Here is a 25,409-nt window from a genome sequence, read left to right as displayed (position 1 = left end):
CTGTACCAAAACTTACAGACTCTCCCAGAGTTGCCATCAACTTATACTCTATTTAAATTTTTTATCCACTTATGTTTATATTTTATAATATAATTACATCATTTTTCTTCCTTTCCTCCCTCTAGCCCCTCTCATGTCCTATTTTTTATTTCCCACTCATTCAACTTACTTCAAAATTTGTAGCTTTGGACATTAAATCATTGAAAGAGACTAAGATGTCAAGAGTCTACTAATAACACCATTTCTTATTAGAGTGACCTTGAATGAACTACGTAATCTCTTTTTAATTTTTGTGGATGAATATTTCTTTAAATAATTTGCTAATGGTACATGATATGTTTTTTAATAGAATTAATGGTAAAATGTTAAGATATATATGTAATGCTTCAATAAATAGAAAACACTGTGGACTTTAAGTATTTCTTCTCTTCCCTGTCCTTAGAAAGAATTTTATCATCATCCTTCCTTTTCTACTTTTGTAGATAATCATTTCCTGAATACTTAAGAAATTAAACATTTGTACTTTAACATCCTTACATAATTATCTTCCTAATTGTTAATATTGTATTATATTGTATTGAATTAATATTGTATTGAAGAAGGATCCACTTTGTTTTCTTTTTTTAATATTAGTATTTAAATTTCTTAATAACATTTATCTATTTATTTATCATTTATCTATCTTGTTGTCAGTCCCTGAGGTTGGGGAGAAAAGAGAAGAAAGTGCAGTGACTTAGGTCATGGCACTTGCATGGAAGTCATAGGATGTACGGTTGTCCTCTTCCAATGTGAGAGTCCTGCAGCGGGAACTCAGGTTAGCAGGTTTGGTGGCAAGTTCCTTTACCTGCTGAACCATCTCAACACCCTGATTGTATTTTTTTTTTTAACTCTTATTGTCCAGCAAGTTCTGTGCCACCTTTGCCTTAGTACATTTTGCAGGCAGAACAAATTGCAAATGAACAGTTTTGTGGCTGAGTTGGTGTCCCAATCCCCTCCACCGGATGCCTTGCCTGATTGTATTTTTAATGTAAGTTTACTTTTCAAATTAATGCATATGATCCAAGGAAAACTGCTCATTGGTAAATCTTGTTCTCAGACTTCACTGATTAATGAAAAGTGATAATTTTAGAGAGTGATTTGTAAAAGATTATGAGTTTAACACATGTAGTTATCTTGTGATTCTGTGGAAGTAATACTATAGAATACATACCTAAATATACAGAAACAAGGAGAATAAAAAAGTGGTTATTGCTTGGTAACTGATACAAACACTATTAGTTGGAAGCTTACTAAGTTCTAAGTCTTGTACTAGCTGTTGAGGAGAAAGTTGTGAACGACACAAACAAAAATCTGATCTCTACTCTTCTTTACGTGGTAGAATATTTATGGTATTTGTGGCAGCAAATGTTATGTCATAATCATTACACGACCTCTAAAAATTTACATAACTCATAATACTGTAGTTATGCTCTGTGTGTGTGTGTGTGTGCGTGTGTGTTTTATATGAGCATGTGTGTGCCACAATGTGGAAATCAGAGAACAACTTTCAGAAGTGAGTTCTATCCTTCCACCATGAGTCCAGGGAATCTAACAGGTCATTAGGCTTGCAAAAGGAAGTAGTTTTACCATCTGAACCATCACAACAGCATTGCCAAAATGTTTTTGTAATATTTTAAAAATATGTTTTAGATTCACTCTAAATGTTGGTTTTACATAGTAGTCTGTCTTCTAGAAGGAATTTCAGCTTCTGCATACTGAACATTGACATGCTTTTAAATGAGGTCTGGTTGTTGTTTGCAAGACAGGGTTTCTCTGTGTAGCCTTGGCTGTCCTGGACTCACTTTGTAGACCAGGCTGGCCTCGAACTCACAGCCATTTCCCTGAGAGCTGGAATTACTTGCATGCGCCACCATGCCCAGATGAAGTCTATTATTTTTGTTTGTTATGGGGTTTTGGGTTTTCTTTTTTTTTTTTTTTTCTTTTTTTCTTTCTTTCTTTTTCTCTTCCCCCTTTATTCCTTCACATATAACTCCCTTTTTCTTTTCTCTTCCTCTCTCATCTTCTTGTTCCTGTTCTCTCTTTCCTTACAGGGTCCTCAGGTGTGGCTCAGGCTGGCCTTGCCTCCTCAGTGCTAGGATTTACATCCATATACCACTAGGATCAGCTTGGACAGGATTTCACTGTGTGTAACGACTCAGGCTGGCCTTGCTTCCTAGGCTCAAGTTATCCTGGTGCCATTGTGTCAGCCTGTTTTGAGCTCTTGACTTTTTTCACTGTGTGTTCAGATTGGTTGTTGCAGCCTTTTCCTCTGTATCAGCTCCTCCTCCTCCTCCTCTCCCTTTTCCTCCTCCTCCTCCTCCTCCTCCTCCTCCTCCTCCTCCTCCTCCATCTTGCTTCTGCTTTGTCATACCTGGAGATTATCAGTTACCACAGCTACAGTCCCACTTTACTACCTGCTGCTAACAAGCTCACACTTTGAAATAAACATCGTAGAAGAGTGTTTATAACATAATCCATTTACTCTGTTTCTCTTTCCTTTTATTTTCTGAAGCTGGTGATTGAGCGTAGGTCCTCATGAATATTAGCAAGTGCTCATTCACTCAGTTATGTCTCCAGCCTGTGCACTACTTTTTACATCCTTTATTATATTCCATTTTATGTATTTTATTTAGTTTTTATGTACATGTGTTTTTCTTTTATTTTTTATTATGCACTCATGAGTGAAATTGACTTTTCCTTTCTTATAATATTGCCTTGTGAAATAAAGTAATATTGATGGTATATACCATGAAAGATTTCTTTGTTATCTCAAGCTTTATTGAAATTTTTAAAAAATCTTGAACATTTGATAAAATTTAGCCTAGAAAACATTTTATAGCATGGTTGTGGAAATGGTTTTTGATTACGTCTTTTATTTTGAGATTATAATATAATTATACCATTTCTCCCTTCCTTGTCCTCCCTCCAGGGTCTCCCATATAACACTCCTTGCTATCTTTGAAATTAGCAGCCTTTCCTCTTTTTTCATTAATTGTTGTTACGTTTACATATGTATATGTACATACATAGATATTTCTAAATAAAACTTGCTCAGCCTGTATAATGTTACACATATGTAGCACATATGTTATCCATTTGTTATTGGATAAGCACTCAGTATGCCCTTCTCTGAAGTAGAATATTTCTCTATGAAATTTTTTTTAAATTACGGATTTTTATAGTTCATAGTCATACGAATGTTCAAATTTTCTAGTTCTTACTGATTCTATGAGTAAATTAATAATTCTGTCTCTATTAGTAAATTTGGTTGTACATTTTCAAAAATTGTGTATTATGTTTGAAAGAACTCTCTTTCTGATATCTCTTAATACTCTCTTTAACTGGGAACTGCTGAGGAGTGACTGGTTCATTTGCACTTGCTGCCTTCTATCTGATAAAGCTAAGCTGCCCGTGTATGACTTTGTTGTAGCCACAGTCATTAGCTGGTTGTAGAGCATGGATAAGCTGTGGCTGCCTAGGGCAATAAAAGAATCCCACTAGAAAGCCATTCCCACTTATCTGGGGTTTCCCATTCTCTCTGAGAATCTTTTTTCTTCTTTGGGCATCCTCATGGGTTTTATGTTAATGCTTCGGATTCGTAAACCTCACTTTAAGTGTAGTGATCTAGACTTGGCTTTGTGACCAGGGAGTCAACAGAACATATTAGCTTACCATTTTATCAAAACACTTGTCTTTAAAGTAGATTGTTATAATCCTATCTCTGCTAGTATTTTCGTGTTTGCTATCAGTGCTTACAAAACAGAAGTGTTAATTCTAAGGACCAAATTGAGACATGCCATGTCACTTTCTTCTTTCTGCCTTTGACCTTCCCAGCTCTGATAGTATTAGCAGTGATGAGGAGGAGCTCAGGACTTTCGGGAGCAGTGACAGTGACAGCAGCACTCCAGAGAACGTGGGGCCTCCTCTTATCATGGATGATAACAGCTGGTTCAACAAGTGCAAGAGAGTAAGGCAAAAATATCAACTCACCCTGGAGCAGAAGGTATTTGTCAGTTGTGAAAAATCACTCCATTTGCCTGTATATTTTGTTTCTGGACTTTCACTACTCAGAGATCTTTTAACTAAAGAATATTATGTACTCGTTGCTACCTCACCTTTATTTCTGAACTGAAATCTCATTTAAAAATAAAGAGAGATACGAGACAGCAGGTTAGAGCTGCCCAGCAGAAACCCACTAAAAGACTCAAAGCAACTGAGGAGGCTAGGCATGGTGGTACAACCCTGTAATCTCAGCACTTAGGAGAAGACAGCAGGATGACAGTTGAGGGCTAGCTTAGGCTATGAAGCAAGACCCTGTTTTAGTAAAACCAAGGGCTGAGTAGGGATAACTTAATGGTAGAGCATTTGCGTTGCATTCACAAAGCACTGCATTAGATCCCTGGCACCACAAAACAGCAACAACAGTAACACCCTCGGGGAGAAGCTATGCAGAGATGTGACTGTAGGAAAACAGTGACGCGCAGCAGCATCGTACACATCGCTTGGAGAAAACCGTGCATTTTGATAGTGGGATAATTTGCCAGCATTGGTTGTATAAGAAGTTCCAAGTGAAGGAGGAGGAGACTCAGTGAGCACAGCTGGACACCAGCACTGTGCAGAAGTGCAGCGAGAACACAGTGACCCAGGCTGAACAGGGTGACTTGGCACTGGAGAATTTCTCTGCACTTTCCAGCATATGTTTGCGAAGCTGTTTTGAAAAAGTCTTGTCTGAGCTTGCTGCTCTGGGAATCAAAGTGCCCTGCACCCTGTTTCCAGGAATTGACAGTTAACATGATTGGGCTGACTGAGCTAGAGCCTGGTCGTCTGGGAGATTCTGTGAAGTAAACTGAGGAAGAGTTCAGTTCCAGGTGAAACCTGTCTGTGACAGGGAGGGGGACTGAGTACAGTTCCCCTGTAAGACTGTCAGCTGATTCTGCTCTGCTCAACAGATAAGTCTTGACGTACCATGGGCCTTGGTAATGAGTGGCAGAATCCATACTGCCCCAACCCTGTTGTGACTTACAACCTCCTAGCCTCTCACAACCCTCTGAGTGGCCACCACAGATAGTGCTAGGGACCCTGATGCCCTATAGCATCATCTGCGGCCCCTGTCACCCCATGGGGTATGCAAAGCAAGTGTCCCCAGAATAAACCTGCAGGGGCTGTGTGCTAGCTCCAGATCTTCCTCTGGAGCACATGACTAAGAAGCATGGAACGAACCTGGTCGCAAAGAGGGACAGTGGCATCCGCTCCTCTGTCCACACAGCCCATCACTTCAGTAGAGAGGAAATTTTCATTTTAAAAGTTTTACTTTTTGTTTTTTTATTTATTTGTGTGTGCATGCGTGCACCTTAGTGCACACACACAAATGCAAATGCCACAGCATGCATGTGGAGATCAGAGGAGAGCTTTTGGGAGAAGGTTCTCTCTTTCCATGGGTTCCAGGGATTGAACATAAGTGAGCAAGCTTGAGCAACATGCACTTTCACTTGCTTATTTATCCCTCTAGTCTTTCTAACCTGATTGCTTGTAAGCTAATAGATCAACTCATTGATGAGGTTCAGTTCCTCATAATCCAAAATTCCCTGAGCAGGCCCATGTCAGGGACCTGTCTTCAGTAAATGAGCCCTTGAATGACATTCTATACTGAAACTACAATAATGTGAAAAATACCCATCTCAGCAGGTGCTCATGCACAAAACTCAACATACAAACAGAAGATATTCGTGCAAAGGGGCATGATTCCTTGAAAATGCCATAACTTTATTGAACTGATTTCAGAGATATCAAAGTGAGAGGAATACCAAAGAATTTTAAAGGAATGTTCTTAAACATTGCCTAATCAATCTCCTCCTCCTCCTCTTCGTCCTCCTCCTTTTTGGAGGGATGGTCACAGAGGGGGGCTCAGGCCTGGGAGGACTTGGTAAAACAGTGTGATTGGGCTACATGATGTGAAATTCCCAAATAATCAATAAAAATATTATGTTGAGGGACAATACAGTAACTTATGGTTTATAATTGTGTTTTCTACATACTTTAGTAAGTCTATTGCTTTTGGTGTTATTTTGGTATAAGTCTGAGTATAGAAGCTATTTCTAGTTTTTACTGAATTCTTTCTCATTAAATTGTAAGTACTTAATGAGCAGTCATAGTTTGACATGAATTTAATCTCAGTGCTCAGGAGACTGAGACAGGGGTATCACATACATGTTTGAACCCACCTTGGGCTACATAGTGAATTCCAAGTTATCATGGTCTATGTAGTGAGACCCTTGTCTCTAATAGTAATGATACTTTGAAAAAGAACCAAACACATTTCTTTGGAATGAGAATTTTGATAAGACCTTTTAAAATGAAGTTAAAAGCTTCACCAATAGAAAGGATGAAGCAAAAGAAAAAAATGTCAAGGCTTAAAGACACATACACACACACACACACATATATATATATATGTAGGTATGTATATAGGTATGTATATATGTATGTATGTGATCTCTGGAACATCATTAAAAACCAAAGGTTGATAGATCTGTAGGGGGTATGTATATAGATATAGAAAGAGATAGATATAGAGACCCACTAAACATAAGTATATGCTGATTAGACACAGAAAAGAGGCTAACAATATAGAAACTCTTTTAGTGAATGAGTAAAAAGTTTTCCAAAACTTAGGAAATACGTGGACATCCAGATAGAGGAGGTATTTATGACACAAATAGACATGGCCAGAGACTAACCTCTTTGTGAAGTAGTTGAGCTTCCAAAAACAGCAACAACGGATATGAAAACCTGAAGGGGAAGGAAGCCTCAACTCACATTTAAACACAAACCTGTCAGAATAGCAAGAAACTTTTCTCAGAGCCAGGAGGGCACAGAGTAGTGTATGTGACATATGGAAGAAAGATAACCGTAATTCCTGTGCCTCTCAAAGTTAACATTCAGAGAAATAGACTTTCCAAAATAACCATAAGCTGAGGTATTTCATGACCAAAGAACCAGCACTAGAGAAGATAATTAGGGAGGCTTGTATGTAGCTCAGATGGTAGAATGATTGCTTGGTGTTCACAAAGTTAGAGTAGGAGGAAAGGTGGACGTATGCATGTGTATAAATATGTCAGTGAAACCCACCAATGAAAACAATTAATATTTGTTAGTAATTTATATAAAAATAGCAGACAGGTGTTAGGAGAGGTTTCTGTTAAACGTTTCTTAATTTTATGTTAGAAAATGAGACTTTCCTTTGAGAATATATATTTTAATTTATATATTTAAGATATTAAATCCTGTGAACAATTTTATGAAATATTATTTATGAAAATGCTTTGATTGCTTAGCACAAAGATGTATCCCTTTTTTAACATAATATTTTTATTGACTATTTTGGAATTTTGATATAATATACCCCAATCATACTCATTTCCCAGTCCTCTTCGGTCTGCCCCCTCACCCTAGTAACCTCTATCCCAAAAGGGAAAAAAATGAAAAAAAAAAAAACCTAAAACTAAAACCCTACAAGTCCGATTTGTGTTGCCCAGTACTCTTTGGAGCATGGTCAAACTCCTAGTGGCCAGCTCCTTCAAGAAAACCAAGTCTTTCCCCACCCACACACCTGCCAGAAGCCGTCAGTTATGGAGAGCTACACTTCAGCATCCTTAGCACAGTGATTTAGAGTTCTGCTCAATGGCTTCCTGTCTAGACCATTACTTTTATGGGGTGGGTTGGGGATAGGGGTTTTCCCAGGAGCCTTCGTGACTCCCCTTCCCAGCGGTGAGTCTGCAGTCATCAATACCACTGCAAAGTAGCTTCCTTGCCCTTTACAGTCAGCAGGAGCATGGAGCATGGATTCCCCATGACAGCACCAACCATGAACATTCACATGAGCCCCAGCATTAGCATGTGCCATAGACCTCAACATGGTCTGCAGTAGCAGGACATCAGCACAGCCCTCTGCCACAGCCATTGACATCATCTTGGCCCTTGATGGCAGCATGGACCTCAGACACCAATATGGTCTTTGGCAGCAGTCTGGCCCATGGACATCAACAAGGCTTCAGAGAGCTTCAGAGATATAGAAATAGGAAGGGAGGGAGGGACAGACAGACAGACAGGCTGGCTGACTAACTTCTGGTATTAACAAGAAATCAGAGTTAGATTTTCTATTCTAGAAATCTGAATGACAAACAGAACACAAGTTTTAACAGTTTCATGCAGATATTTCTTTCAAAACCATAAAAAGACCTGAAAACAGCAAGAAGAGTTCAGGAGTTAACACCATCCCAGGCACTACACTGCAGGTTGAAGACAAGGGTGTGACTGTTAAACTTCAGGTAGTTGTGTTTTAATAGCCTTGGGGGAGGGGCACCTGCAGAGACAGGCCCATTATCATGGGGTGACAGGGGGTTTAACACATGGTTCCTGCAGAGAACATTGAGAAACGATGCCAGTTTCTCTAGGTAAACATTATCATGGCCAACTTAATGTAATCAACATGACATCACTCAGGGTAGAACTGGGAAGAGCTGTACAGCAGAGCACCACTGTGTAGTCTTCTGCAGATAGATGAAATAAATGTGGATGTACATAAAACATAGGTAAGAATGAAATAATCATAAAGTAATGGGGTTTGAGTAATTGCTTTGCTTTTACACAGTTCACTTAACTCTAAGTTTATGTGATTTAATTTTTAATAATAGCAATTATTAAATTAATAGCTGACTGAGAAAATGTCTGAGGTTTAACAGTTTGCTCTCAAGAGTCCTGACAAGCTGGATGCTGCCCCCCACTAAGAGGATGACAGAAAAGGAAAGCTAAAGCAGGCTACAGCAACCCTTGAAGCTTAAATTATACTAAAAGACATTTTTGTAACATGCATGCTTATTCCCAAAGTTAACACTTATGAATTGTGATTAGAAGAAAAGATATAGAGTGTTCAACTTGCAAACTGATAATGGAGAAGGAATTAGGAAAACTTGATTAATACAATGGGAAGTCAGCTGGGATGTGATTTGGTTGGTAGAGTGCTTTCTTTACATTCACTAGGCCCTGACTTCCAGCCACAGCTCTTCACACATGGTAATCCTAGCATTAGGGAAGGGAGGCAGGAGGATCGGGATTTCACCACCCTGAGGGTTCCACAGCCTTTCCAAACAGCACCACCAAATGGGGATCAGGTGTTGAAAGACATGAGCCTAAGGGGACACAGCAAATTCAAACTGTAATAGCAACACAAAGTTCATTATTACCTGCATATGTCACTTACTTAGATTAAAAAAGAAAACTTCTAAAGTATAGGGCAAAAGAAGCAAATAGAAATGAATATAACTGAAAACAATGCAAATTAATAGTTATAAATGGCACTTATCCAGTCCATTTGTAGGACTTAGAAAAGAATGAAGTTAGGGAGATACTTACCTAAAATGTAGGCAGAGAACAAACAATTCAAAGGAAGAGAAATAAAATAATTGATATGGACAAAATTTTAAAAAGTGAGATTAGCAGAGCCAAATGGTGATTATTTACCACATCCAATGAAACGGAAAAATCGACAGCAGACAGTTTGTTCTAAAAAGTTAGCCTCTTCTAGCCTTCATGGATACCAGGTAAGGACATATATGCATGCAGTCAAAACACTCATCCATATACATAAATAAAAAAAGTTAAATAATTAAAAATACAGCTTTAGTGACTAAAGAGGTCTCAGCGGTTAAAAATGTCTGCTACTCTTGCAGAGGATCCAGGTTCAGTTGCCAGCACCCACATCAAACAGCGCACGGCCACCTATAATCCTAGTTCGAGGGGATCTAATGTCTTCTGGCCTCTCTGGGGAACCTGCATGCACAAGTGTACACATAAACTCACTCAGAAACATCTATATACATATAAATTCAGCATTTATTTATTTTTTAAATAAATAAAATATCCTAAGATGCATCAGGACCACCGGGCAGGATGGGAGCTCCAAGCTGCCAAAAGCAGCTCTTGTTCTGTGGTTTGTGGGTTCTGACCCTCATAGTCTGTGGTCTGAGATGAGCCAGGAGTGGTGGCACACTTAATCCCAGCACTCAGGAGGGAGAGGCAGGCAGATCTCTTGAGTTCCAGGACAGCCTGGTCTACTGAGCCAGTTCCATGACAGCCAGGGCTACACAGAGAAACCCTGTCTCAAAAAGCAAGAAGAAAACCTCAGTGAGGACTTAGGAACCTCCCAAATTTAATCTCAGTGACAGGAACAATAATCCTAGCATAGAAGAACAGTAGATGGGTTAATAACACTGAAAAGCAGGAATGACTGGCTTATCAGGGTAATACATTTGAATTGGTCCTTAAAGGAGATGTGCTTGGTGCAGGCTTGCTTAAAGGAAAGAAAGCTGAATTTTATTTGCTCAGAAGTGTACAGCTCTCAGATGTTTCTCATTAATAGTAGCAAAGTAAAACACTGTGGATCCAGTGACTTGGGAGACCCAGTTCTTTGCACCACATTTCAAAACTACCTACTTAAAGTAGTGCATGCTGTAACAGTTTATTGCAAAAAAAGTGAAAGGCATCAAGACTTTAGGTCCATCCAGAGTCATAAACGCACAGAAAAGTTTCTTTGTATCATGAAAGGAAATTTTGATGACCTTTGAGGAGGCAGCTATTTTGCAATTTTCTGAAACTCCTGCTTCCCAAAGATAAACGTGAGGAGATGCATTCTTTTTGTGAAGAAGACTCACAGCTTTCTCAGAAAGGAAATTGCAAAGATACAGGAGTGTGTGGCTGAATACTAAAACTGCAGAGATACAGGAGTGTGCGGCCCACTACGGAAAGTGAAAAGAGACAAGAGTATGCCGCTGCATTCTGTATTAAGCAGACCTTCCTTCCAGAATTAGAAGAGCAAAAATATATTGAAGCGAAACTCAGAGACTTTGACTTTGTCTGATGAGTTTGACAAGGGTGCGAGAGATCACAGACGTGTGATATTAGGGAGCATTTGGTGTCCAAAGCTCCAGAAAAGTCCAAAGCATTAAAGACAAGGTGGAAGGAGGTTGTAGAGGTTGCTTGATGGTCAGAGTACTTCCTGCTCTTCTAGACTGCCTCTGGGTTCAGCTCCCAGCACCCACATTGCAGCCACAGCCCTCTGAAACTCCAGTTCCAGGGAATCTGGAACCTTCTTCTGACCTCCAAAGGCATATATATGGTGCACAAACATTCATGTAGACAAAACACTAACACAAATAAAAAGATAAAAATAAAGATTTAAAAATAAATAAATGGCAATATGGAAAGAAAAGCAAATGACTATATTGATTCTTCAATAGTAAAAGAAATTAACATTTTAAAAATAGCTCTTTTTTTTTCCTCATTCTTGTTTTGCATCTTCTGTTTTGGTCCACATTTCTAAAGTGTTTACACATTACCTTGAACTAGTCTTGAAAACATCTGTCGATAAGACCTCTATCTAACATGTGGGAAGGAACTCACAGAGATCCGCCGGCCCTGCCTCCGTGAGTGCTGGGATTATAGGCGTGCACCACCACTCCCAGCTGGGAAGGAATTCTTAGTTCGCAGTGGCCTATATGGGGCATGCCTAAAGAGGTATACGGAAAAAAAAAAAGACACTATAAGTCATAGCTTGGTCATGAATCTTTTGTGGCCTCAGTGAGAAGAGGGTTAAACAGGTGACTTCTTCAGTACCTCGTCATTACACTGTGCTCCAGCTACCAGAGAACTTTGCTTTTGCTAGTAACTAGTAACTACGCGAGAAAGTTGATAGCTGGCTGAAAGAAGGAAGCAGCAGAAAACAAAATCAAAACAACAACAACAACAACAAAATTGACAACTTTGGTCTTTGGTCTAATTGACGTCTTCGGTCTAGAGAAAGAAACTGTTTCTGTTTCCAAAATAAATCTTTTCAGTGAGCAAGGCCCTGGTAGTGCTATGCAATTAACCAGGGAGTTCATCAGGGGCAGATGTTGAGCAAAAGGAGCAGATCCCAATGTGTACCCAGAGGTGAAGTCGTATTTTCAGACTCGTGGGTTTTAAGCCGGTTTGTTATCAATAAAGTTCGTTTTGGAACCTGTCTTGTGCCCACTGCTTAATTAACTTAATAGCTCCTGTAAGCATCAAATACACAGTGCCTGACAGTCCAGGAGAAACCAGTACTTGCTGTGAAGTTGTCTGCCTTCCATGTCTTCCTAAGGACCAGGATCTGGAGTTGGCAGTTTGTGTATGGAAAGGGTAAATTAGAGTATTATTATTTGTAATTAGATATCCATGGCCTTAGAAACCCTGTGTTTGTTGTCATAAAGTCCAACTTAAGTCCTTTGCATTAAATAATCCCTTTACTCTGCAACAGGAAGGAATTGGCAGGCGGTGAAAGGTCAGTGTCGCCTGGGAATATAAAACTAGACCCTGTCTCCCACTCCATCCCTACCCCAGTGGCATTAAAGAATGCAGAGTACATATCAGCCTGCCATATTCAGCTAAAATCAATTGTCAGTAATATTTTATGATGTTTCTTTATAAAACAGATGGAAACAGTGCTGAATGTAGGCAGCACTTACCTTAAGATATCAGAAGTTTTGCAGTTGACCTTCTCCCTGTGACACTGTATTTCCAGGGCTATCTTGAAGAACTCCTACGGCTTCGTGAGAACCAGCTTTCTGAATCTGTCTCTCAGAATAAAATACTGCTTCAGAGGATTGAAGACTCTGACCTGGCCCACAAGCTGGAGAAAGAACAGTTAGAATACATCATTGTGGAGCTCCAGGATCAGCTGTAAGTGAGATCTTTTTATAAGAACTCTGACAATACGTAGATATCGACATGGAACGTGCCTTGCTTTGCACTCTCTTTAAGCTAATTCTGTTCCTTACCAGAAAAGTAATCTGTTTCCATGTGGAAAAATCATAAAGCACAAGAATAAAATTAAAATCAGCTTCAACTTTCAATGCAGTGTACATTCTAAACGTATGCATGTATGTATGATGCAGGGCCAGGCAGCAAACTTACTGAGGCTTGTTCTCGGCCCTTAAGCATTTATGTAGTCACATTAACTATTGATTGACTGCAAAAAGGTTATACCATTAGACCATTATCACTCAAGGGCAATCTTGATGGATGAAACCAATATCAGGCTGTGCACAATTTAATGCAGTCTTCTTTTTAAAATTTGTATAGCAAGCAATTTTTTAGATGAACGAAGCTGTGGTACATGGAGCTGCATTCTGGTCTGCGCTCCATCACCTGTCACTGTTGAACGCACTCACACTAATTCTACCATTTTGTTAAACTTATATGTGTATTGTTAATAGTGAAAAATCTCCACATAGTAATTTTTACTCTTAAAGGATAATTTTTAAGTATTATGAGACTTCCAGAAAAATTATAAGGATTAGTTCATAGAATTTTCATAATTATTTTCCAAGATTCATCAGATTTTAACATTTGCCTTGGAATTCTCTACCTCCTCTCACACAGACATGTAGATGTACTTAACCACGTAGATGTTGTATGCATTATCATACCTCTTTGTGCCTTCTGCTTCTGTGTGTCGCATATTTACTGAAAATGAGGATATTCTTCTATATAACCAATGTTCATAAATCAGTTTTAGAAGGTCAAAATAATTAAATACTTTCATCTTCTCCATCATTCATATTTCAATTTCATCAATGGTACTAAAAATGTCCCTCAGTGCCATTTTGTTTCTTTGTCACCAGATCCAATTGAAGGTCATATTTTCTATTTTGTTCAGGTTTTCAAAACTTAGAGCAGTTTCTCAGTTTATCTCACATGAGATTGATACTGATAAGAAATGCAGGCCAGGGGCTTTATTGCATTTACTTTGTTTGTTTTTGCTTTCATGAACTTAGCCATTTGTTTTACTAAACTATAACATAAGTTAACTTTGTCTTCAGAGTTTAACACCCAAAAGTGGGTGAACTCTGTTGGCTCTTTATTAGTGATATAAATTTTAATGAGTTAAACAAATATTCTGAAATGTTTTGCCTTCTTTAGTTGCTGCTGTTTCCCGTTGTAGTTCATGCATAAGCTATGACATTCTGCAACCAATAAACATGACAAATGGCTTTCATTGCACTTTTTTGCTTAATATTTGCTTATTCAGTGGTGGGGTTTTTGTTTGGTGGGTTTTTGGTTTTTGTTGATTGGTTTTGTTTGTTTGGCTGGTTGGTTGGTTTTTCATTTGTTGTTTGATACAGTCTCATTGAGTAGCCTTGGTTGTTCTGAAGTTCACTATGTGGAACAGGCTGGCCTAGGACTCAAAAAGATCCTCCTGCCTCCTGCTCCCACGTGCTGAAAAAGATGTACACCACACCTGGCAGGAAATGGCATTTAAAATTTAAAAAAAAAAAAAAAAGGAAAAGGAAGGAAGGAAGGAAGGAAAGAAAAATCTGTTGGTAAACAAACAAACCCACAGTATTTTCTAGGAGTGTGTGTGTTGGTAAATACAGCTCTTGTCCACTCTTGGTTCCTATTCCGTCCAGTAATGCAGAGGGTTGTGTTGTGTCACTTCAGAGCGGGTTAGCCTTCCCATAGGCCCTAGCTTCTGCTAAACTGCATGAAACAGCACGACCAAAGTAACAGAGACTAGTGGGGCTTCCTTTACAATCAAAAGACTTTCCTTTTTTAAGTAATTCTCACAGTTTATCTAGGTATTTTCATCATACACTCAGTTATTCTGAGCAGAACTGATAGCACTGAGAGGCTGAGGAGAGGGATCATGAGGCTGAGCCCATCCTGGTCTATTGTATAGGAAGACATTGTCTTTTAAAAATGAATACAAATAAAATAAAAGCTAGCTTTGCTTTATTAAAATGTTTTCAATTGAATTTTATATTTTTTTTACTTTTTATAATTTATTCTACCATTTTATTAGTTTGAAAAAAATAAGTCACCAGTGTTATAGTCTTAGTGTAGTAAAACAAAACTGTTATTGATCCTTTTTTTTTTTTTTGCAAAGGAACTTTACAGTTAACACATTTAAAGATGCTTTTAACCCAAACAGCATTAATAAAGCAAAATAAAAAGTTGTGTGTAAAGTTGTAGAGGTGACTTAGTGGTTAAGAGCATTGGCTACTCCTGAGGGCACCCAGGTCCCATTCCCAGCACCTACGTGGTGCCTCACGGCCATTTACAATTCTAGTTCCGGGGGATCTCATGCCTATTTCTGTCCTCCATGGGCACCAGGCACGGGTGTGGCACAGAGACATACATGCAAGCCAGACCTCCATACACATAAAGTAAAGTAAACATTTTAACTGTATCTATTGATTTCTAAAAAATGGACTGTTTTCTATTGAAGTAATAGCTGTAACCTCTAGGTTATTTTAAGCTGCCTCACAAAATTCCTTTGCACAAAGCTACTTTAAAAGGCAATGAGCAGGAGAATGAGATAATTCTTACATGAATATTGTCATTTTACTACTTAATGCTAACTGGATTTAAGATGCAGAATAGTGCATTTTTACAGCTAGAGGAGAAAGTGAGCAACCACCCATTCCATATTGCTGATGGCCTTTATCCGTAGTCATGAAGTCTGTATCAGACCTGAATACTAGAGTCACTATTGTTTCTTCTGACAAGGTAAAGGCAGCCATGAGAAGATAAGACATTTAAATGCATCAATGTAAAACACAGAAGAGGGGTATTAAGAGGTGCAATGCTGTCTCTGCTTGGATTGAGTGTCTTCATAGTGATTTGAATCCTTTACCACTCTTAAGACTTTTAAACATGTCTTAATGTATGAAATTTAAATTACTATTATTCTTAGATTATGTCCTTAAATGCTTCATTTTGTAGTTCTGGAAACACTGTAAATTAGTCATGCATATAGTACAAGAGCATTTTGAAGATTGCTTACAGATCAGGACTGTCTTAGCCTAATAGCTCTGTCCTTGCCCACAGTAACCTTGGTCTGAGTTAATATCTTGAAGCTACTAGTCCTTCACCACCAAAAATAAGGATAGTATTCACTTGATGGATTATTAAGAATATTAAGACAAGCCACAGTAACAGAGATAGGTTGTTAACAGCCACAGACTCTGGGGTAGAAGATTTGCCATTTAAACATTCATGAAGCATATGCTGCAAACCTTAGGGATAGAGAGCCACAGAGCACTATGTACAATTTGAAATTTTCATCTTACTTAACACCAATAACCACTGTGCCGTCTCTATAGAGTCTAAACAATATAGACAAAAAATCACCCACTGTTGAGTCTACAGCAGGGAGGTCATACAAGAGCCGCATTTCTGTGGATCACAGTAAATAGTGATGGTATCATCCATCAGCCAACACAATATAAGTCAGTGATCCTATACTTCCTGGTTCACAGCTTAGAGTGAGTGGTGCAGGTACTAACAAGAGAGTGCAATGGCATCATCACGGCCTACTTAAAAATGGAAGTTATGGTGGATCCTAATAATTCTGGTCATGTATATGTTTAGCAGATAACACTTGTTTACCTTATAATCAGGCTAATATTAGTTGCATACTCCGTTGTTCATATTAGAAAGATATTGAGAAAATACAGTGAGAACTAGAGAAATGGCTCAGTTGGTGAAGTTGTGGACCTCAGTTTGATCCCATGTGAAAAAGCCAGGTGCTATGACACATACTTGTCACCTCAACACTGAGAAGGGAAGGCAGAGCCAAGCTAGTCCCTGGAGCTTGCTGGCCAGCCAGTCCAACCTATCTGGAAATCTACAGGCCAGAGACAGAAGCTGTTTGAAAAATAAAAATGTCTTGTGGGACTCCTAATAGTGTTAGTGTGGCTTTCTCTAAGTCCTTTTTGCTTGCTTTTGGGTTCCTTTTCTTCCTACTGGGTTGTCTTGTGCAGCCTTAATATGAGGGCAGGTGCCTGATGCCTGCCCTAGTCTCGGTTCAACTTGATGTGCGTGTTTGCTTGATATCCCTGGAAGGCATGCCCTTTTCTGAAGGGAAATAGTGGAGGAGTAGATGGTGAAGGAACTGGTAAAGGGGGAGGGAGGGGAAACTGTGCTCAGGATATAATATCTGATAGAAGGAGAAAATTAATTAATCAATTTGAAAGTAATTCTAAAATAAAATAAAAATGATGGGGCATAGATACAGAAGTATGCACACAGACATACACACGCGCGCGTGCGCGCACACACACACACATACACACACACAAAGAAAACAGAAAAAAGAAAATGCAGTCAGACTAGAAATGTAAACCATGCTGTATTAAATTTTTTTTAATACTGATGGGAAATTGATAGGATAACAAAGTATAAAATATAGCCATTTGAAGTGAATGCTAGTCCATTGCCTTTATGTATGATCTAGTCCATTAAGGTACAAATTCCTCTATCATTATATGTTCATCTTATAACATATTTTATTTCCACGTAATTTGCAAGATTAATGCATTTAGAAGAATCATTAGGTTATATTTTGGGGCACAGGATGTGTAAACATGCCATTGATAGCAGTGATAACTAGAGAATGAGGACAGAACTAAAGAAGAGTTCCTTTGCATTAATGAAGTTAAGTGATATAAATTCAAATTAGAGTATCATAACCTTAAAATGTTAAATATAATATTTATAGTAACCCAAGAATAAATAAAATATACACAAAAGAAATGTAAACATTGTTTTACAAAAACGTGAAACAAAGCAGAAAATGAGAAACAGAAAGCTTGTAGCCATTGAAAATGAATACTAAAGTGATCCAAGTCTCTGTTATTTACAGTTACACACTTAATCTCTCTTTGTTTGTTCCTTTGTTGTTTGGGGTTTTTTTGTTTTGTTTTTGTTTGGTTGATTTGTTGGGTTTTTGTTTTGGGTTTTTTGTTTGTTTGTTTGTTTTTAGAGACAGTGTTTCTCTGTGTAGCCTTGGCTATTCTGGACTTTCTTTGTAGACTATGCTGGCCTGAAACTCACAGAGACCCACCTGCCTCAGCCTCCCCAAGTGCTGGGATTATGGGTTTGTGCCACTGTGCCCGGCAACAGTTAAAAACTATTAAAAGACATTGGAAGCATAGGTTAAAAGAGTTTGCAGTGACTGTACAGGGAGCAAACTGTCTCTGTCATCTTCTCATTTGGAAAGCTACTAAAGTACACTCCTGGTATACTCAAGTAATCAATTTTATTCCTTCTCAAGTCACTGATAGGGTTGAAGATCAGATAGTTTAGTTTTACAATTAAGCTTAGTTGTTTAGGGGTTAAGATGTTTTTATATCTAGATGGATGTTTTAAATTGATAATGATGAGATATGATAGATATTGATTTATATTCCAAATTTTAGATACACCAAGATAGAAAACGTTTTCTCCAAGGCTGCCAAATACAAATAGCCAAAACACTAAAAATGTGACATTTATATAATTCCTGATTGTGTCATGGTTCTTCTTGCTATAGGTAGTTTATTGTACATATGTGTAATAATATAAATGTATATGTAAAAAATAAAAATGTTTAATTAAAAAACAGAAATCATGTGGGAGATAAAAATAAGAGACTATCTTCAGATTCAAAGACAAAAAAGTGGAAAGGATAACATGGATCCATTAATTAGTGAAAATTAATTAAAGTAATTAAAAGAGAACAGATATAATTGCACAAATATAGTTTTAAAGCTGCAAAGTTATAATGCTCCTTGAAACACATGTTAATAAAAGCTCAAATCGTTACATATTAATTAATAGAGCATCAAATTTTATGAGAAAAATGAACAGAATTGAAGGCAAAAATAATAAAAATTTGAGAATTCACCACCATTCTGAGCAATGACTAGAACATCCAGAAACAAGACAAGAAAGGGACTAGAGTATTTAAGGGACACATTAAGCCAATTAACATTGTACCAAGCACATGCACGCTAAGGCCCATCAGCATTCCATGATACGCCATATGTGAGAACACAGTTCTTAGTAGGGTTTAAAACATAGCAACATATCTTCTCTGATGAATAAGAAACCACAATGTGATTTATCCATACAACAGAATATTGTCTAGCTTAAAATAGATGGAAATTTTGTGATATGCCACAACAGGGATGAAGTTTAAGGACATAATACATGCTAAATGAAAAAAAAATCATTCACCAAAAGATTGATTCCACTTGTGTGAGTGTATTAATCACTTTTCCCTTTGCAGTGTCCAAATAACTGACAAGAAGCAGCTTCTTTGATGAAGGGTTTTGTTTTGTATTTTAAGAAATGATGTGCTCTATCATGGCAGTGATGGTGTTAAGGGAATTATACCCTAAAAGATAGAGGTGTAAAATAGGATTTCCTGATAGGACTCTATTTGCGGAGGAATTAAGACAAATGATTAACAAATGGAACTGCGTAAAACTAAAAAGCCAAGGAAGCACTCATGACCAATTAAAGAAACCTACAACATGAGGTATCTTTGCCAGCTGTATATCTGACAGAATACGCCAGCTCCTTTAATCCCAGCACTCAGGTGGCAGAGGAAGGTGGCTCACTGTGAATTCCTAATCAGCAAGTTCCTAGGGCAGGGAGAGAAAATCATCATTACTATATAATGGATAGATATATTATCTCAGTAGAGCAAAGAGGATAGGGCCTGGTGGTGCAGGGGTTGTAAGGCCAGCTGCTCTGCAGGCTGAGGCAAGGGGATGATAAATTCCATTTGCTTAGTCTGCTGAGTAAGTTCAAGGCTAGCCTGGGCAACACAATGAGACCTTGTCTCAACATAAAGAGTTAAAAGATGGCTGAGGCTCAAGCACAGTGCTCGCCTACCATGTGCCAGGCCAAGGGTCACTCAACCAGCACCACAACCAGCAGAAAAGAGGAAAGAGCAGGCAGTCAGAGGACGGTGCTGGGTTTCCCATCCTGTGAATGTGCTGAGTGTCACTGGGCTGTGTAGTTAGAACTGATATGATGTTCTATATTATGTGCATTTTACTGTGAAATCATTTCTTAAATTTAAAAGTACCATTTAGAGTCCAGTGCTATTAGTATTTTGATTAAGAAAGTGTCCGGTGTTTATAAAAGAGTAAAAGTAATAAGTCCAGTTAGCCAGACTGGTCATTTTTGTTTTTTCTTTCTTTTTTTTTTTTTTTTCATTTTTGTTTTCTAAACTGTTTCTGAGGCAAATTATGTTTTTCATTCCCACATTCTTAGTATACTCTTTAAAACTAAACATTTTCTCATATAATCACACCCAGTAAAATAAGAAGCATTTCTTTTTTATCATCCAATCTTCATTAATAATCAAATCTGTGTAATTTCATTAAAAAATCTTTTCTATAGTGTACTTTACAGAATCAGAACCCACTCTAGACTATCTTACATGATGGCACAGTTTTTCTTATATTTCTGTTAGATAGCCCCTCTGTGTTCCTTATTCTAAGCACCTGGCTTCATTAGCAGTGTCTCTGGATGGATCGTGAAGCTCCAGCCCAGGCTCAGAATCTGATTTTTAACAAGGTTGCCCAGGGGGCTAAATGACTCATTAAGGTTTGAGGTGCGTTCTATAAAGTAGATCCTTTATGTCCAGACTAGTGAGGCCCAGTTCCGGTTGTTCCAAGTCACAAATATGGAAAGAGCTTTAGAAGGAATGGAGGCCAGGAGAGATTAAGAATATCACAATAAGCCAAATGTATGCTGTAATTAACCAGACGTATGTTTAAATAGATGATAGGGTAGTTTAAAAAAAAAACAGATAAATAACGGTTTGGCGGTGGTAAAAAAAAAAAAAAAGTAGAGAGACATTGATGGCTTGCATTAATGTCAAAAAACAAAAAACAAAAATACTAAAAGTAAACAAGTGCTTGTTTAACTTACTAACATTTAGCTTCTAAAATCACTAAGATCTGGTCCTCTCTATTCTCTCTACCATCCTGTTTCTCCCTATTCCTTTATCCCCTTTGATTTCTTCTTTATTTCTGATATAGCTTTTTAATATAAACCCTTTATTATGTGTAATGGAACTGAAATAACAAGACAAAACACCATGCATGGACTGAGACATACCAGTTGTTGCTTTAATTGATGAGAGGTGGAACTCAGTCACATGTATACAAAAAAGTTTCCCTGGCATTTCTGATATGTGTTCAGGGTGGAAAATTGCCCTCGAGGGTCTTGTGTAAATTTTAGTTGAGATTTTTTAGGCAAGAATGTTTTATAGTTAGTTTGTACTTCAGTTCATATCGTGGCATATTGGGATGCACAATGACTGTCTCAGTTTTAGGGATGATAAGAATGAACAGTGGATTCAGATGGTGACAACCTGACTTCATGTCAGCCTTTCATCTGATGGCTCAAGCCATGGCTGTGCAGTACCTAAAGCAATACATTCATTGATTAATTGGAGTTTGTACAGTGGTGCTACCTAACTGTTATTTCTTCCATACTTACTGGCTAGAATTGCACATAAAGGCTCTTTATTCACTGGTTGAGGCTCTTTGGTTTTTAAAAAAACATTCTATGGATAAAGATATATTAATTCACATTATTCTTGTTTGTATTAAGTATTTGTCTTTTTAATGCTCATTCATTCATTTGGTAAATATCAGTTTAAAAAAATATGTCAAGCCGAGGTCTAGAAGCTGATGAAAGAGTAAGTAAAACAGTGTCTCCCTTCACAGTTTCCATTTGCTCAGAGCAGGGACTAACAGTAATTAGGCTGTATGTGGCCAGTGGTTCTGTTTCTCTCCCGTGGTAGAAATTCCTAATGAAGTTACTTCATCTGGATGACTTTCTCTTCCTTTGAACTTCAGCCCTTTTTACTGAGATGCCCTACATCAAATACATAAAACTTTGCATTACTGTAGTTTTAATATGTTAGATTCTTTAATTTCATAAAGGTTATATTCCAAGGTTTTTTTTCCAGTGTGCCATGTCTCAGACCATTCAAATACACCAAGAATTGTAGCACATCAGACAAGTAATAGGTGGAAAATCAGAGGTTTGCTGTGGGGCTGTCTCAGTTCATTTTCTGGTGCTTTTACGGAATACCTGAACTGTAATATGTAAGGAACACAGTTTTAGAGCCATGAAGCCAAAAAGTGTGGCACCAGCATGTGATGAAGGTCCTTCTTGTGCTGTCACAAGCAGTAGAAGACAAAAGGACATGAGTAAGGCCAAGTAAGAGACCTAAGTCCAACCTCAAGTCCTTGTTAGTCTGTGAGTGAATTAATTGGCATTAGTATGTGACAGTGGGATCCTCACGGCTTGAACACCTCCCAAAAGCTATCATCTGCAGCACTTTTGCCTTTGGGAGTGAGTTTCCAGTAAATGCTTTTGAATAGATGCATTAAAAAAAGAATAGCCAGTCCTGGTGCAATTTCATACTTATCTTTGAAACTTATATCTTGTCTCCCATGATTTAAGTATATTTTATTATCAGAATTAAAGGTTGTTTCGTGTCTTGGACCCTTTGGACTTTTTATTAGTACTTGGAGCCACAGATGATACCTCCCTAGGTGCCAAAGATCATAAGCATTACAATATTTATCCAACAGATAAAAGTATGAGTTCTTCATGAACACAAACATGGCCTCTGATCTGAGAAAACAGCAAATCGAAAGGAAGACCTCTTAGAATTCTTAGAATAAATCACAGTGGCCAAATAAGATGTCTGAACATCTTCATGGAAGAATCAGAAAGTGAAATAGTGGATAAAACTTGGATTTTTAAAAAGGGGTGTGTGTGTGTGTGTGTGTGTGTGTGTGTGTGTGTGTGTGTGTGTGTGTGTGTGTGTGTGTGTACACGTACGTACCTGTGTGAGTCCATGCCACAGTACTGTATTGCCCTCAGAGGCCAGAAAAGGGCATTGTATCTCCTGGAGTTAGATTACAGTTTATGGTGAGCCACACATTTGGGTTCTGGGAAACAAAGTTGAGTCCTCTAGAAGATTAAAAAGTACTTGTAACCACCAAGCTGTCTTTCCAGCTTTAGAATTTGGATATTTTTAAAATATAGTTGAGATTTGAATAATGTTTAAAGAGCATAGACAAGGAGATGATAATGTTTCAATACTTACATAACTTAGATTTTGGACATACTTCCATCATGCAGGGATTTTGTACTTAACTTGCCTCTGGGGATCACTACTTTAAGCTCATGTGTGTCAGAATATGGTTACACTTGATGGAATTAATTTAGCTTAAAATACACATAAAGAAGTTCTTTCTTTAGTGATAGTTTAATCTTTATGTTCCTTAAGACTGAATTTTGTTATTTTGAGGGATAAATTCCTAAATAATTCCTATTAAAAATCAAAAGAGAAAAGAGCTCTTATTTTTTTTATTTTATTAATTTATTCAGATTACAACTCAATTGTTATCCCAGCACTTTTATCCTCCCATTCCTCCCTCCCTCCCGCTTTCACCCTATTCCCCTCCTGTAGGTCTATGACCGAGGGGGACCTCCTCCCCCTCTATATGGTCATAGGCTACCAAGTCTCATCTTGGTAGCCTGCTTATCCTTTCTTTGAGTTCCCTCACGCTTCCCCACCCAGAGGAGGTGGTCAGATATGGGGCACTAGAGTTCATGTCAGAAGTCCCCACTCTCCACATAACTATGAAGAATGTCCTGTCCATTGGGTAGATCAGAGTAGGAGTTCAATGTTTACTACATGTATTGTCCTTGGCTAGTGCAATAGTTTAAGCATACACCCCTTATCCCTGATCCACCTGTCACGATGTTCTTCTTGTAGGTTTCTAGGGCGCTCTGGGTCCTTCTATTTCCCCAACTCCTATATTTGTCTTACCTAGAGTTCCAATGGAAGGTCCTCACATCTATCCCAATCTCCTGGTAAGTGAAGACTTTTGTGGGACATGTCTTTTGGGCTAGTGCCCAATTATAAGTGAGTATATACCATGTGAGTCTTTCTGCTTCTGGGTTAACTCACTCAGTATGATTATTTCTAATTCCATCCATTTGTCCACAAATTTCAGGAATTCATTGTTTTTAGTAGCTGAGTAGTATTCCATAGTGTAAATGTACTACAGTTTCTTTATCCATTCTTCTATTGAGGGACACTTAGGCTGTGTCTAGGTTCTGGCTATTATGAATAAGGCTGCTATGAACGTGGTTGAACATATGTCCTTGTTGTGTAGTGGAGTACTTTTTGGATATATTCCAAGGAGTGGAATAGCTGGGTCTTGAGGAAGCACTATTCCCAGTTTTCTGAGAAAGCATCATATAGATTTCCAAAGTGGTTGTGCAAGTTTGCATTCCCACCAGCAATGAAGGAGTGTCCCTCTTTCTCCACATCCTCGCCAGCATGTGGTGTCACTTGAATTTTTCATCTTAGCCATTCTGATGGGTGTAAGATGGAATCTCAGAGTTGTTTTGATGTGCATTTCTCTGACGACTACAGATGTTGAGCATTTCTTTAAGTGTTTCTCAGCCAATTGATATTCCTCTGTTGAGAATTCTCTGTTTAGTTCTGAGCTCCGTTTCTCAATTGGGTTATTTGGTTTGGTGGTGTTTAATTTCTTGAGTTCTTTATATATTTTGGATATTAGACCTTTGTCAGAGGTAGGGTTGGTGAAATCTTTTCCCAGTCTATAGTAGGCTGTTGCTTTGTTCTGTTGACAGTGTCTCCTGCCTTAACAGAAGCTTCTCAGCCTCATGAGGTCCCATTTATTAACTGTTGACCTTAAAGTCTGGGCTGTGGGTGTTCTGTTCAGGAAGTTGTCTCCTGTGCCAATGTGTTTTAGGCTCTTCCCCACTTTTTCTTCTAACCGATTTAGTGTGTCTGGTTTTATGTTGAAGTCTTTAATCCACTTGGACTTGAGTTTTGTGCATGGTGATAAATATGGTCTAATTGCATTTTTTACATGTAGACATCCAGTTAGACCAGCACTATTTGTTGAAGATGCTATCCTTTATCCATTGAATAAATTTGGCTTCTTTGTCAAAAATCAAGTGACTATATGTGTGTGGATTCATTTCTGGGTCTTTAATTCGATTCCATTGATCCACCAGCCTATTGCTGTGCCAGTACCTTGCAGTTTTAATTACTATTGCTCTATAGTACAGCTTGATATTGAGTATGGAGATTCCTCCTGAGGATCTTTTATTGTATAAGATTGTTTTAGCTATTCTGGGTTTTTTGTTTTTCCATATGAAGTTGAGAATTGGTCTTTTAATGCCTTTTTTAAAATTGTATAGGTATTTTGAAAGAGATTGCATTGAATCTGTAAATTGCTTTTAGTAAGATGGCCATTTTTACTATGTTAATTCTACCAATCCACAAATAAGGGAGATCTTTCCAATTTCTGATGTCATCTTCAATCTCTTTCTTCAGAGATTTAAAGTGAAAAGAGAGGTTGGGGATTTAGCTCAGGGGTAGAGCGCTTGCCTAGCAAGCGCAAGGCCTTGGGTTCGGTCCTCAGGTCTGGAAAAAGTAAAAAAGGTAC

General features: G+C 38.1%; 1 protein-coding gene across 3 annotated transcripts in view; it reads left to right on the top strand.

Moving 5' to 3' along the window:
- The window catches only part of RUNDC3B (RUN domain containing 3B), a 136,687-nt gene that overhangs the window by 89,403 nt on the left and 21,875 nt on the right, over positions 1 to 25,409 (top strand). For all 3 annotated transcript variants that reach the window (XM_084785453.1, XM_084785452.1, XM_084785454.1), the window contains 2 exons: positions 3,874 to 4,042; positions 12,635 to 12,792. In XM_084785453.1, the coding sequence (XP_084641579.1) occupies positions 3,874 to 4,042; positions 12,635 to 12,792 (327 nt within the window). The remainder of the gene's footprint in view (positions 1 to 3,873; positions 4,043 to 12,634; positions 12,793 to 25,409) is intronic.

The sequence above is a fragment of the Acomys minous genome, assembly GCF_964271855.1.
Source record: "Acomys minous genome assembly, chromosome: 6".
In the NCBI taxonomy this organism is placed as follows: Eukaryota; Metazoa; Chordata; class Mammalia; order Rodentia; family Muridae; genus Acomys; species Acomys minous.
This window is presented reverse-complemented; position numbering and strand designations above follow the sequence as displayed.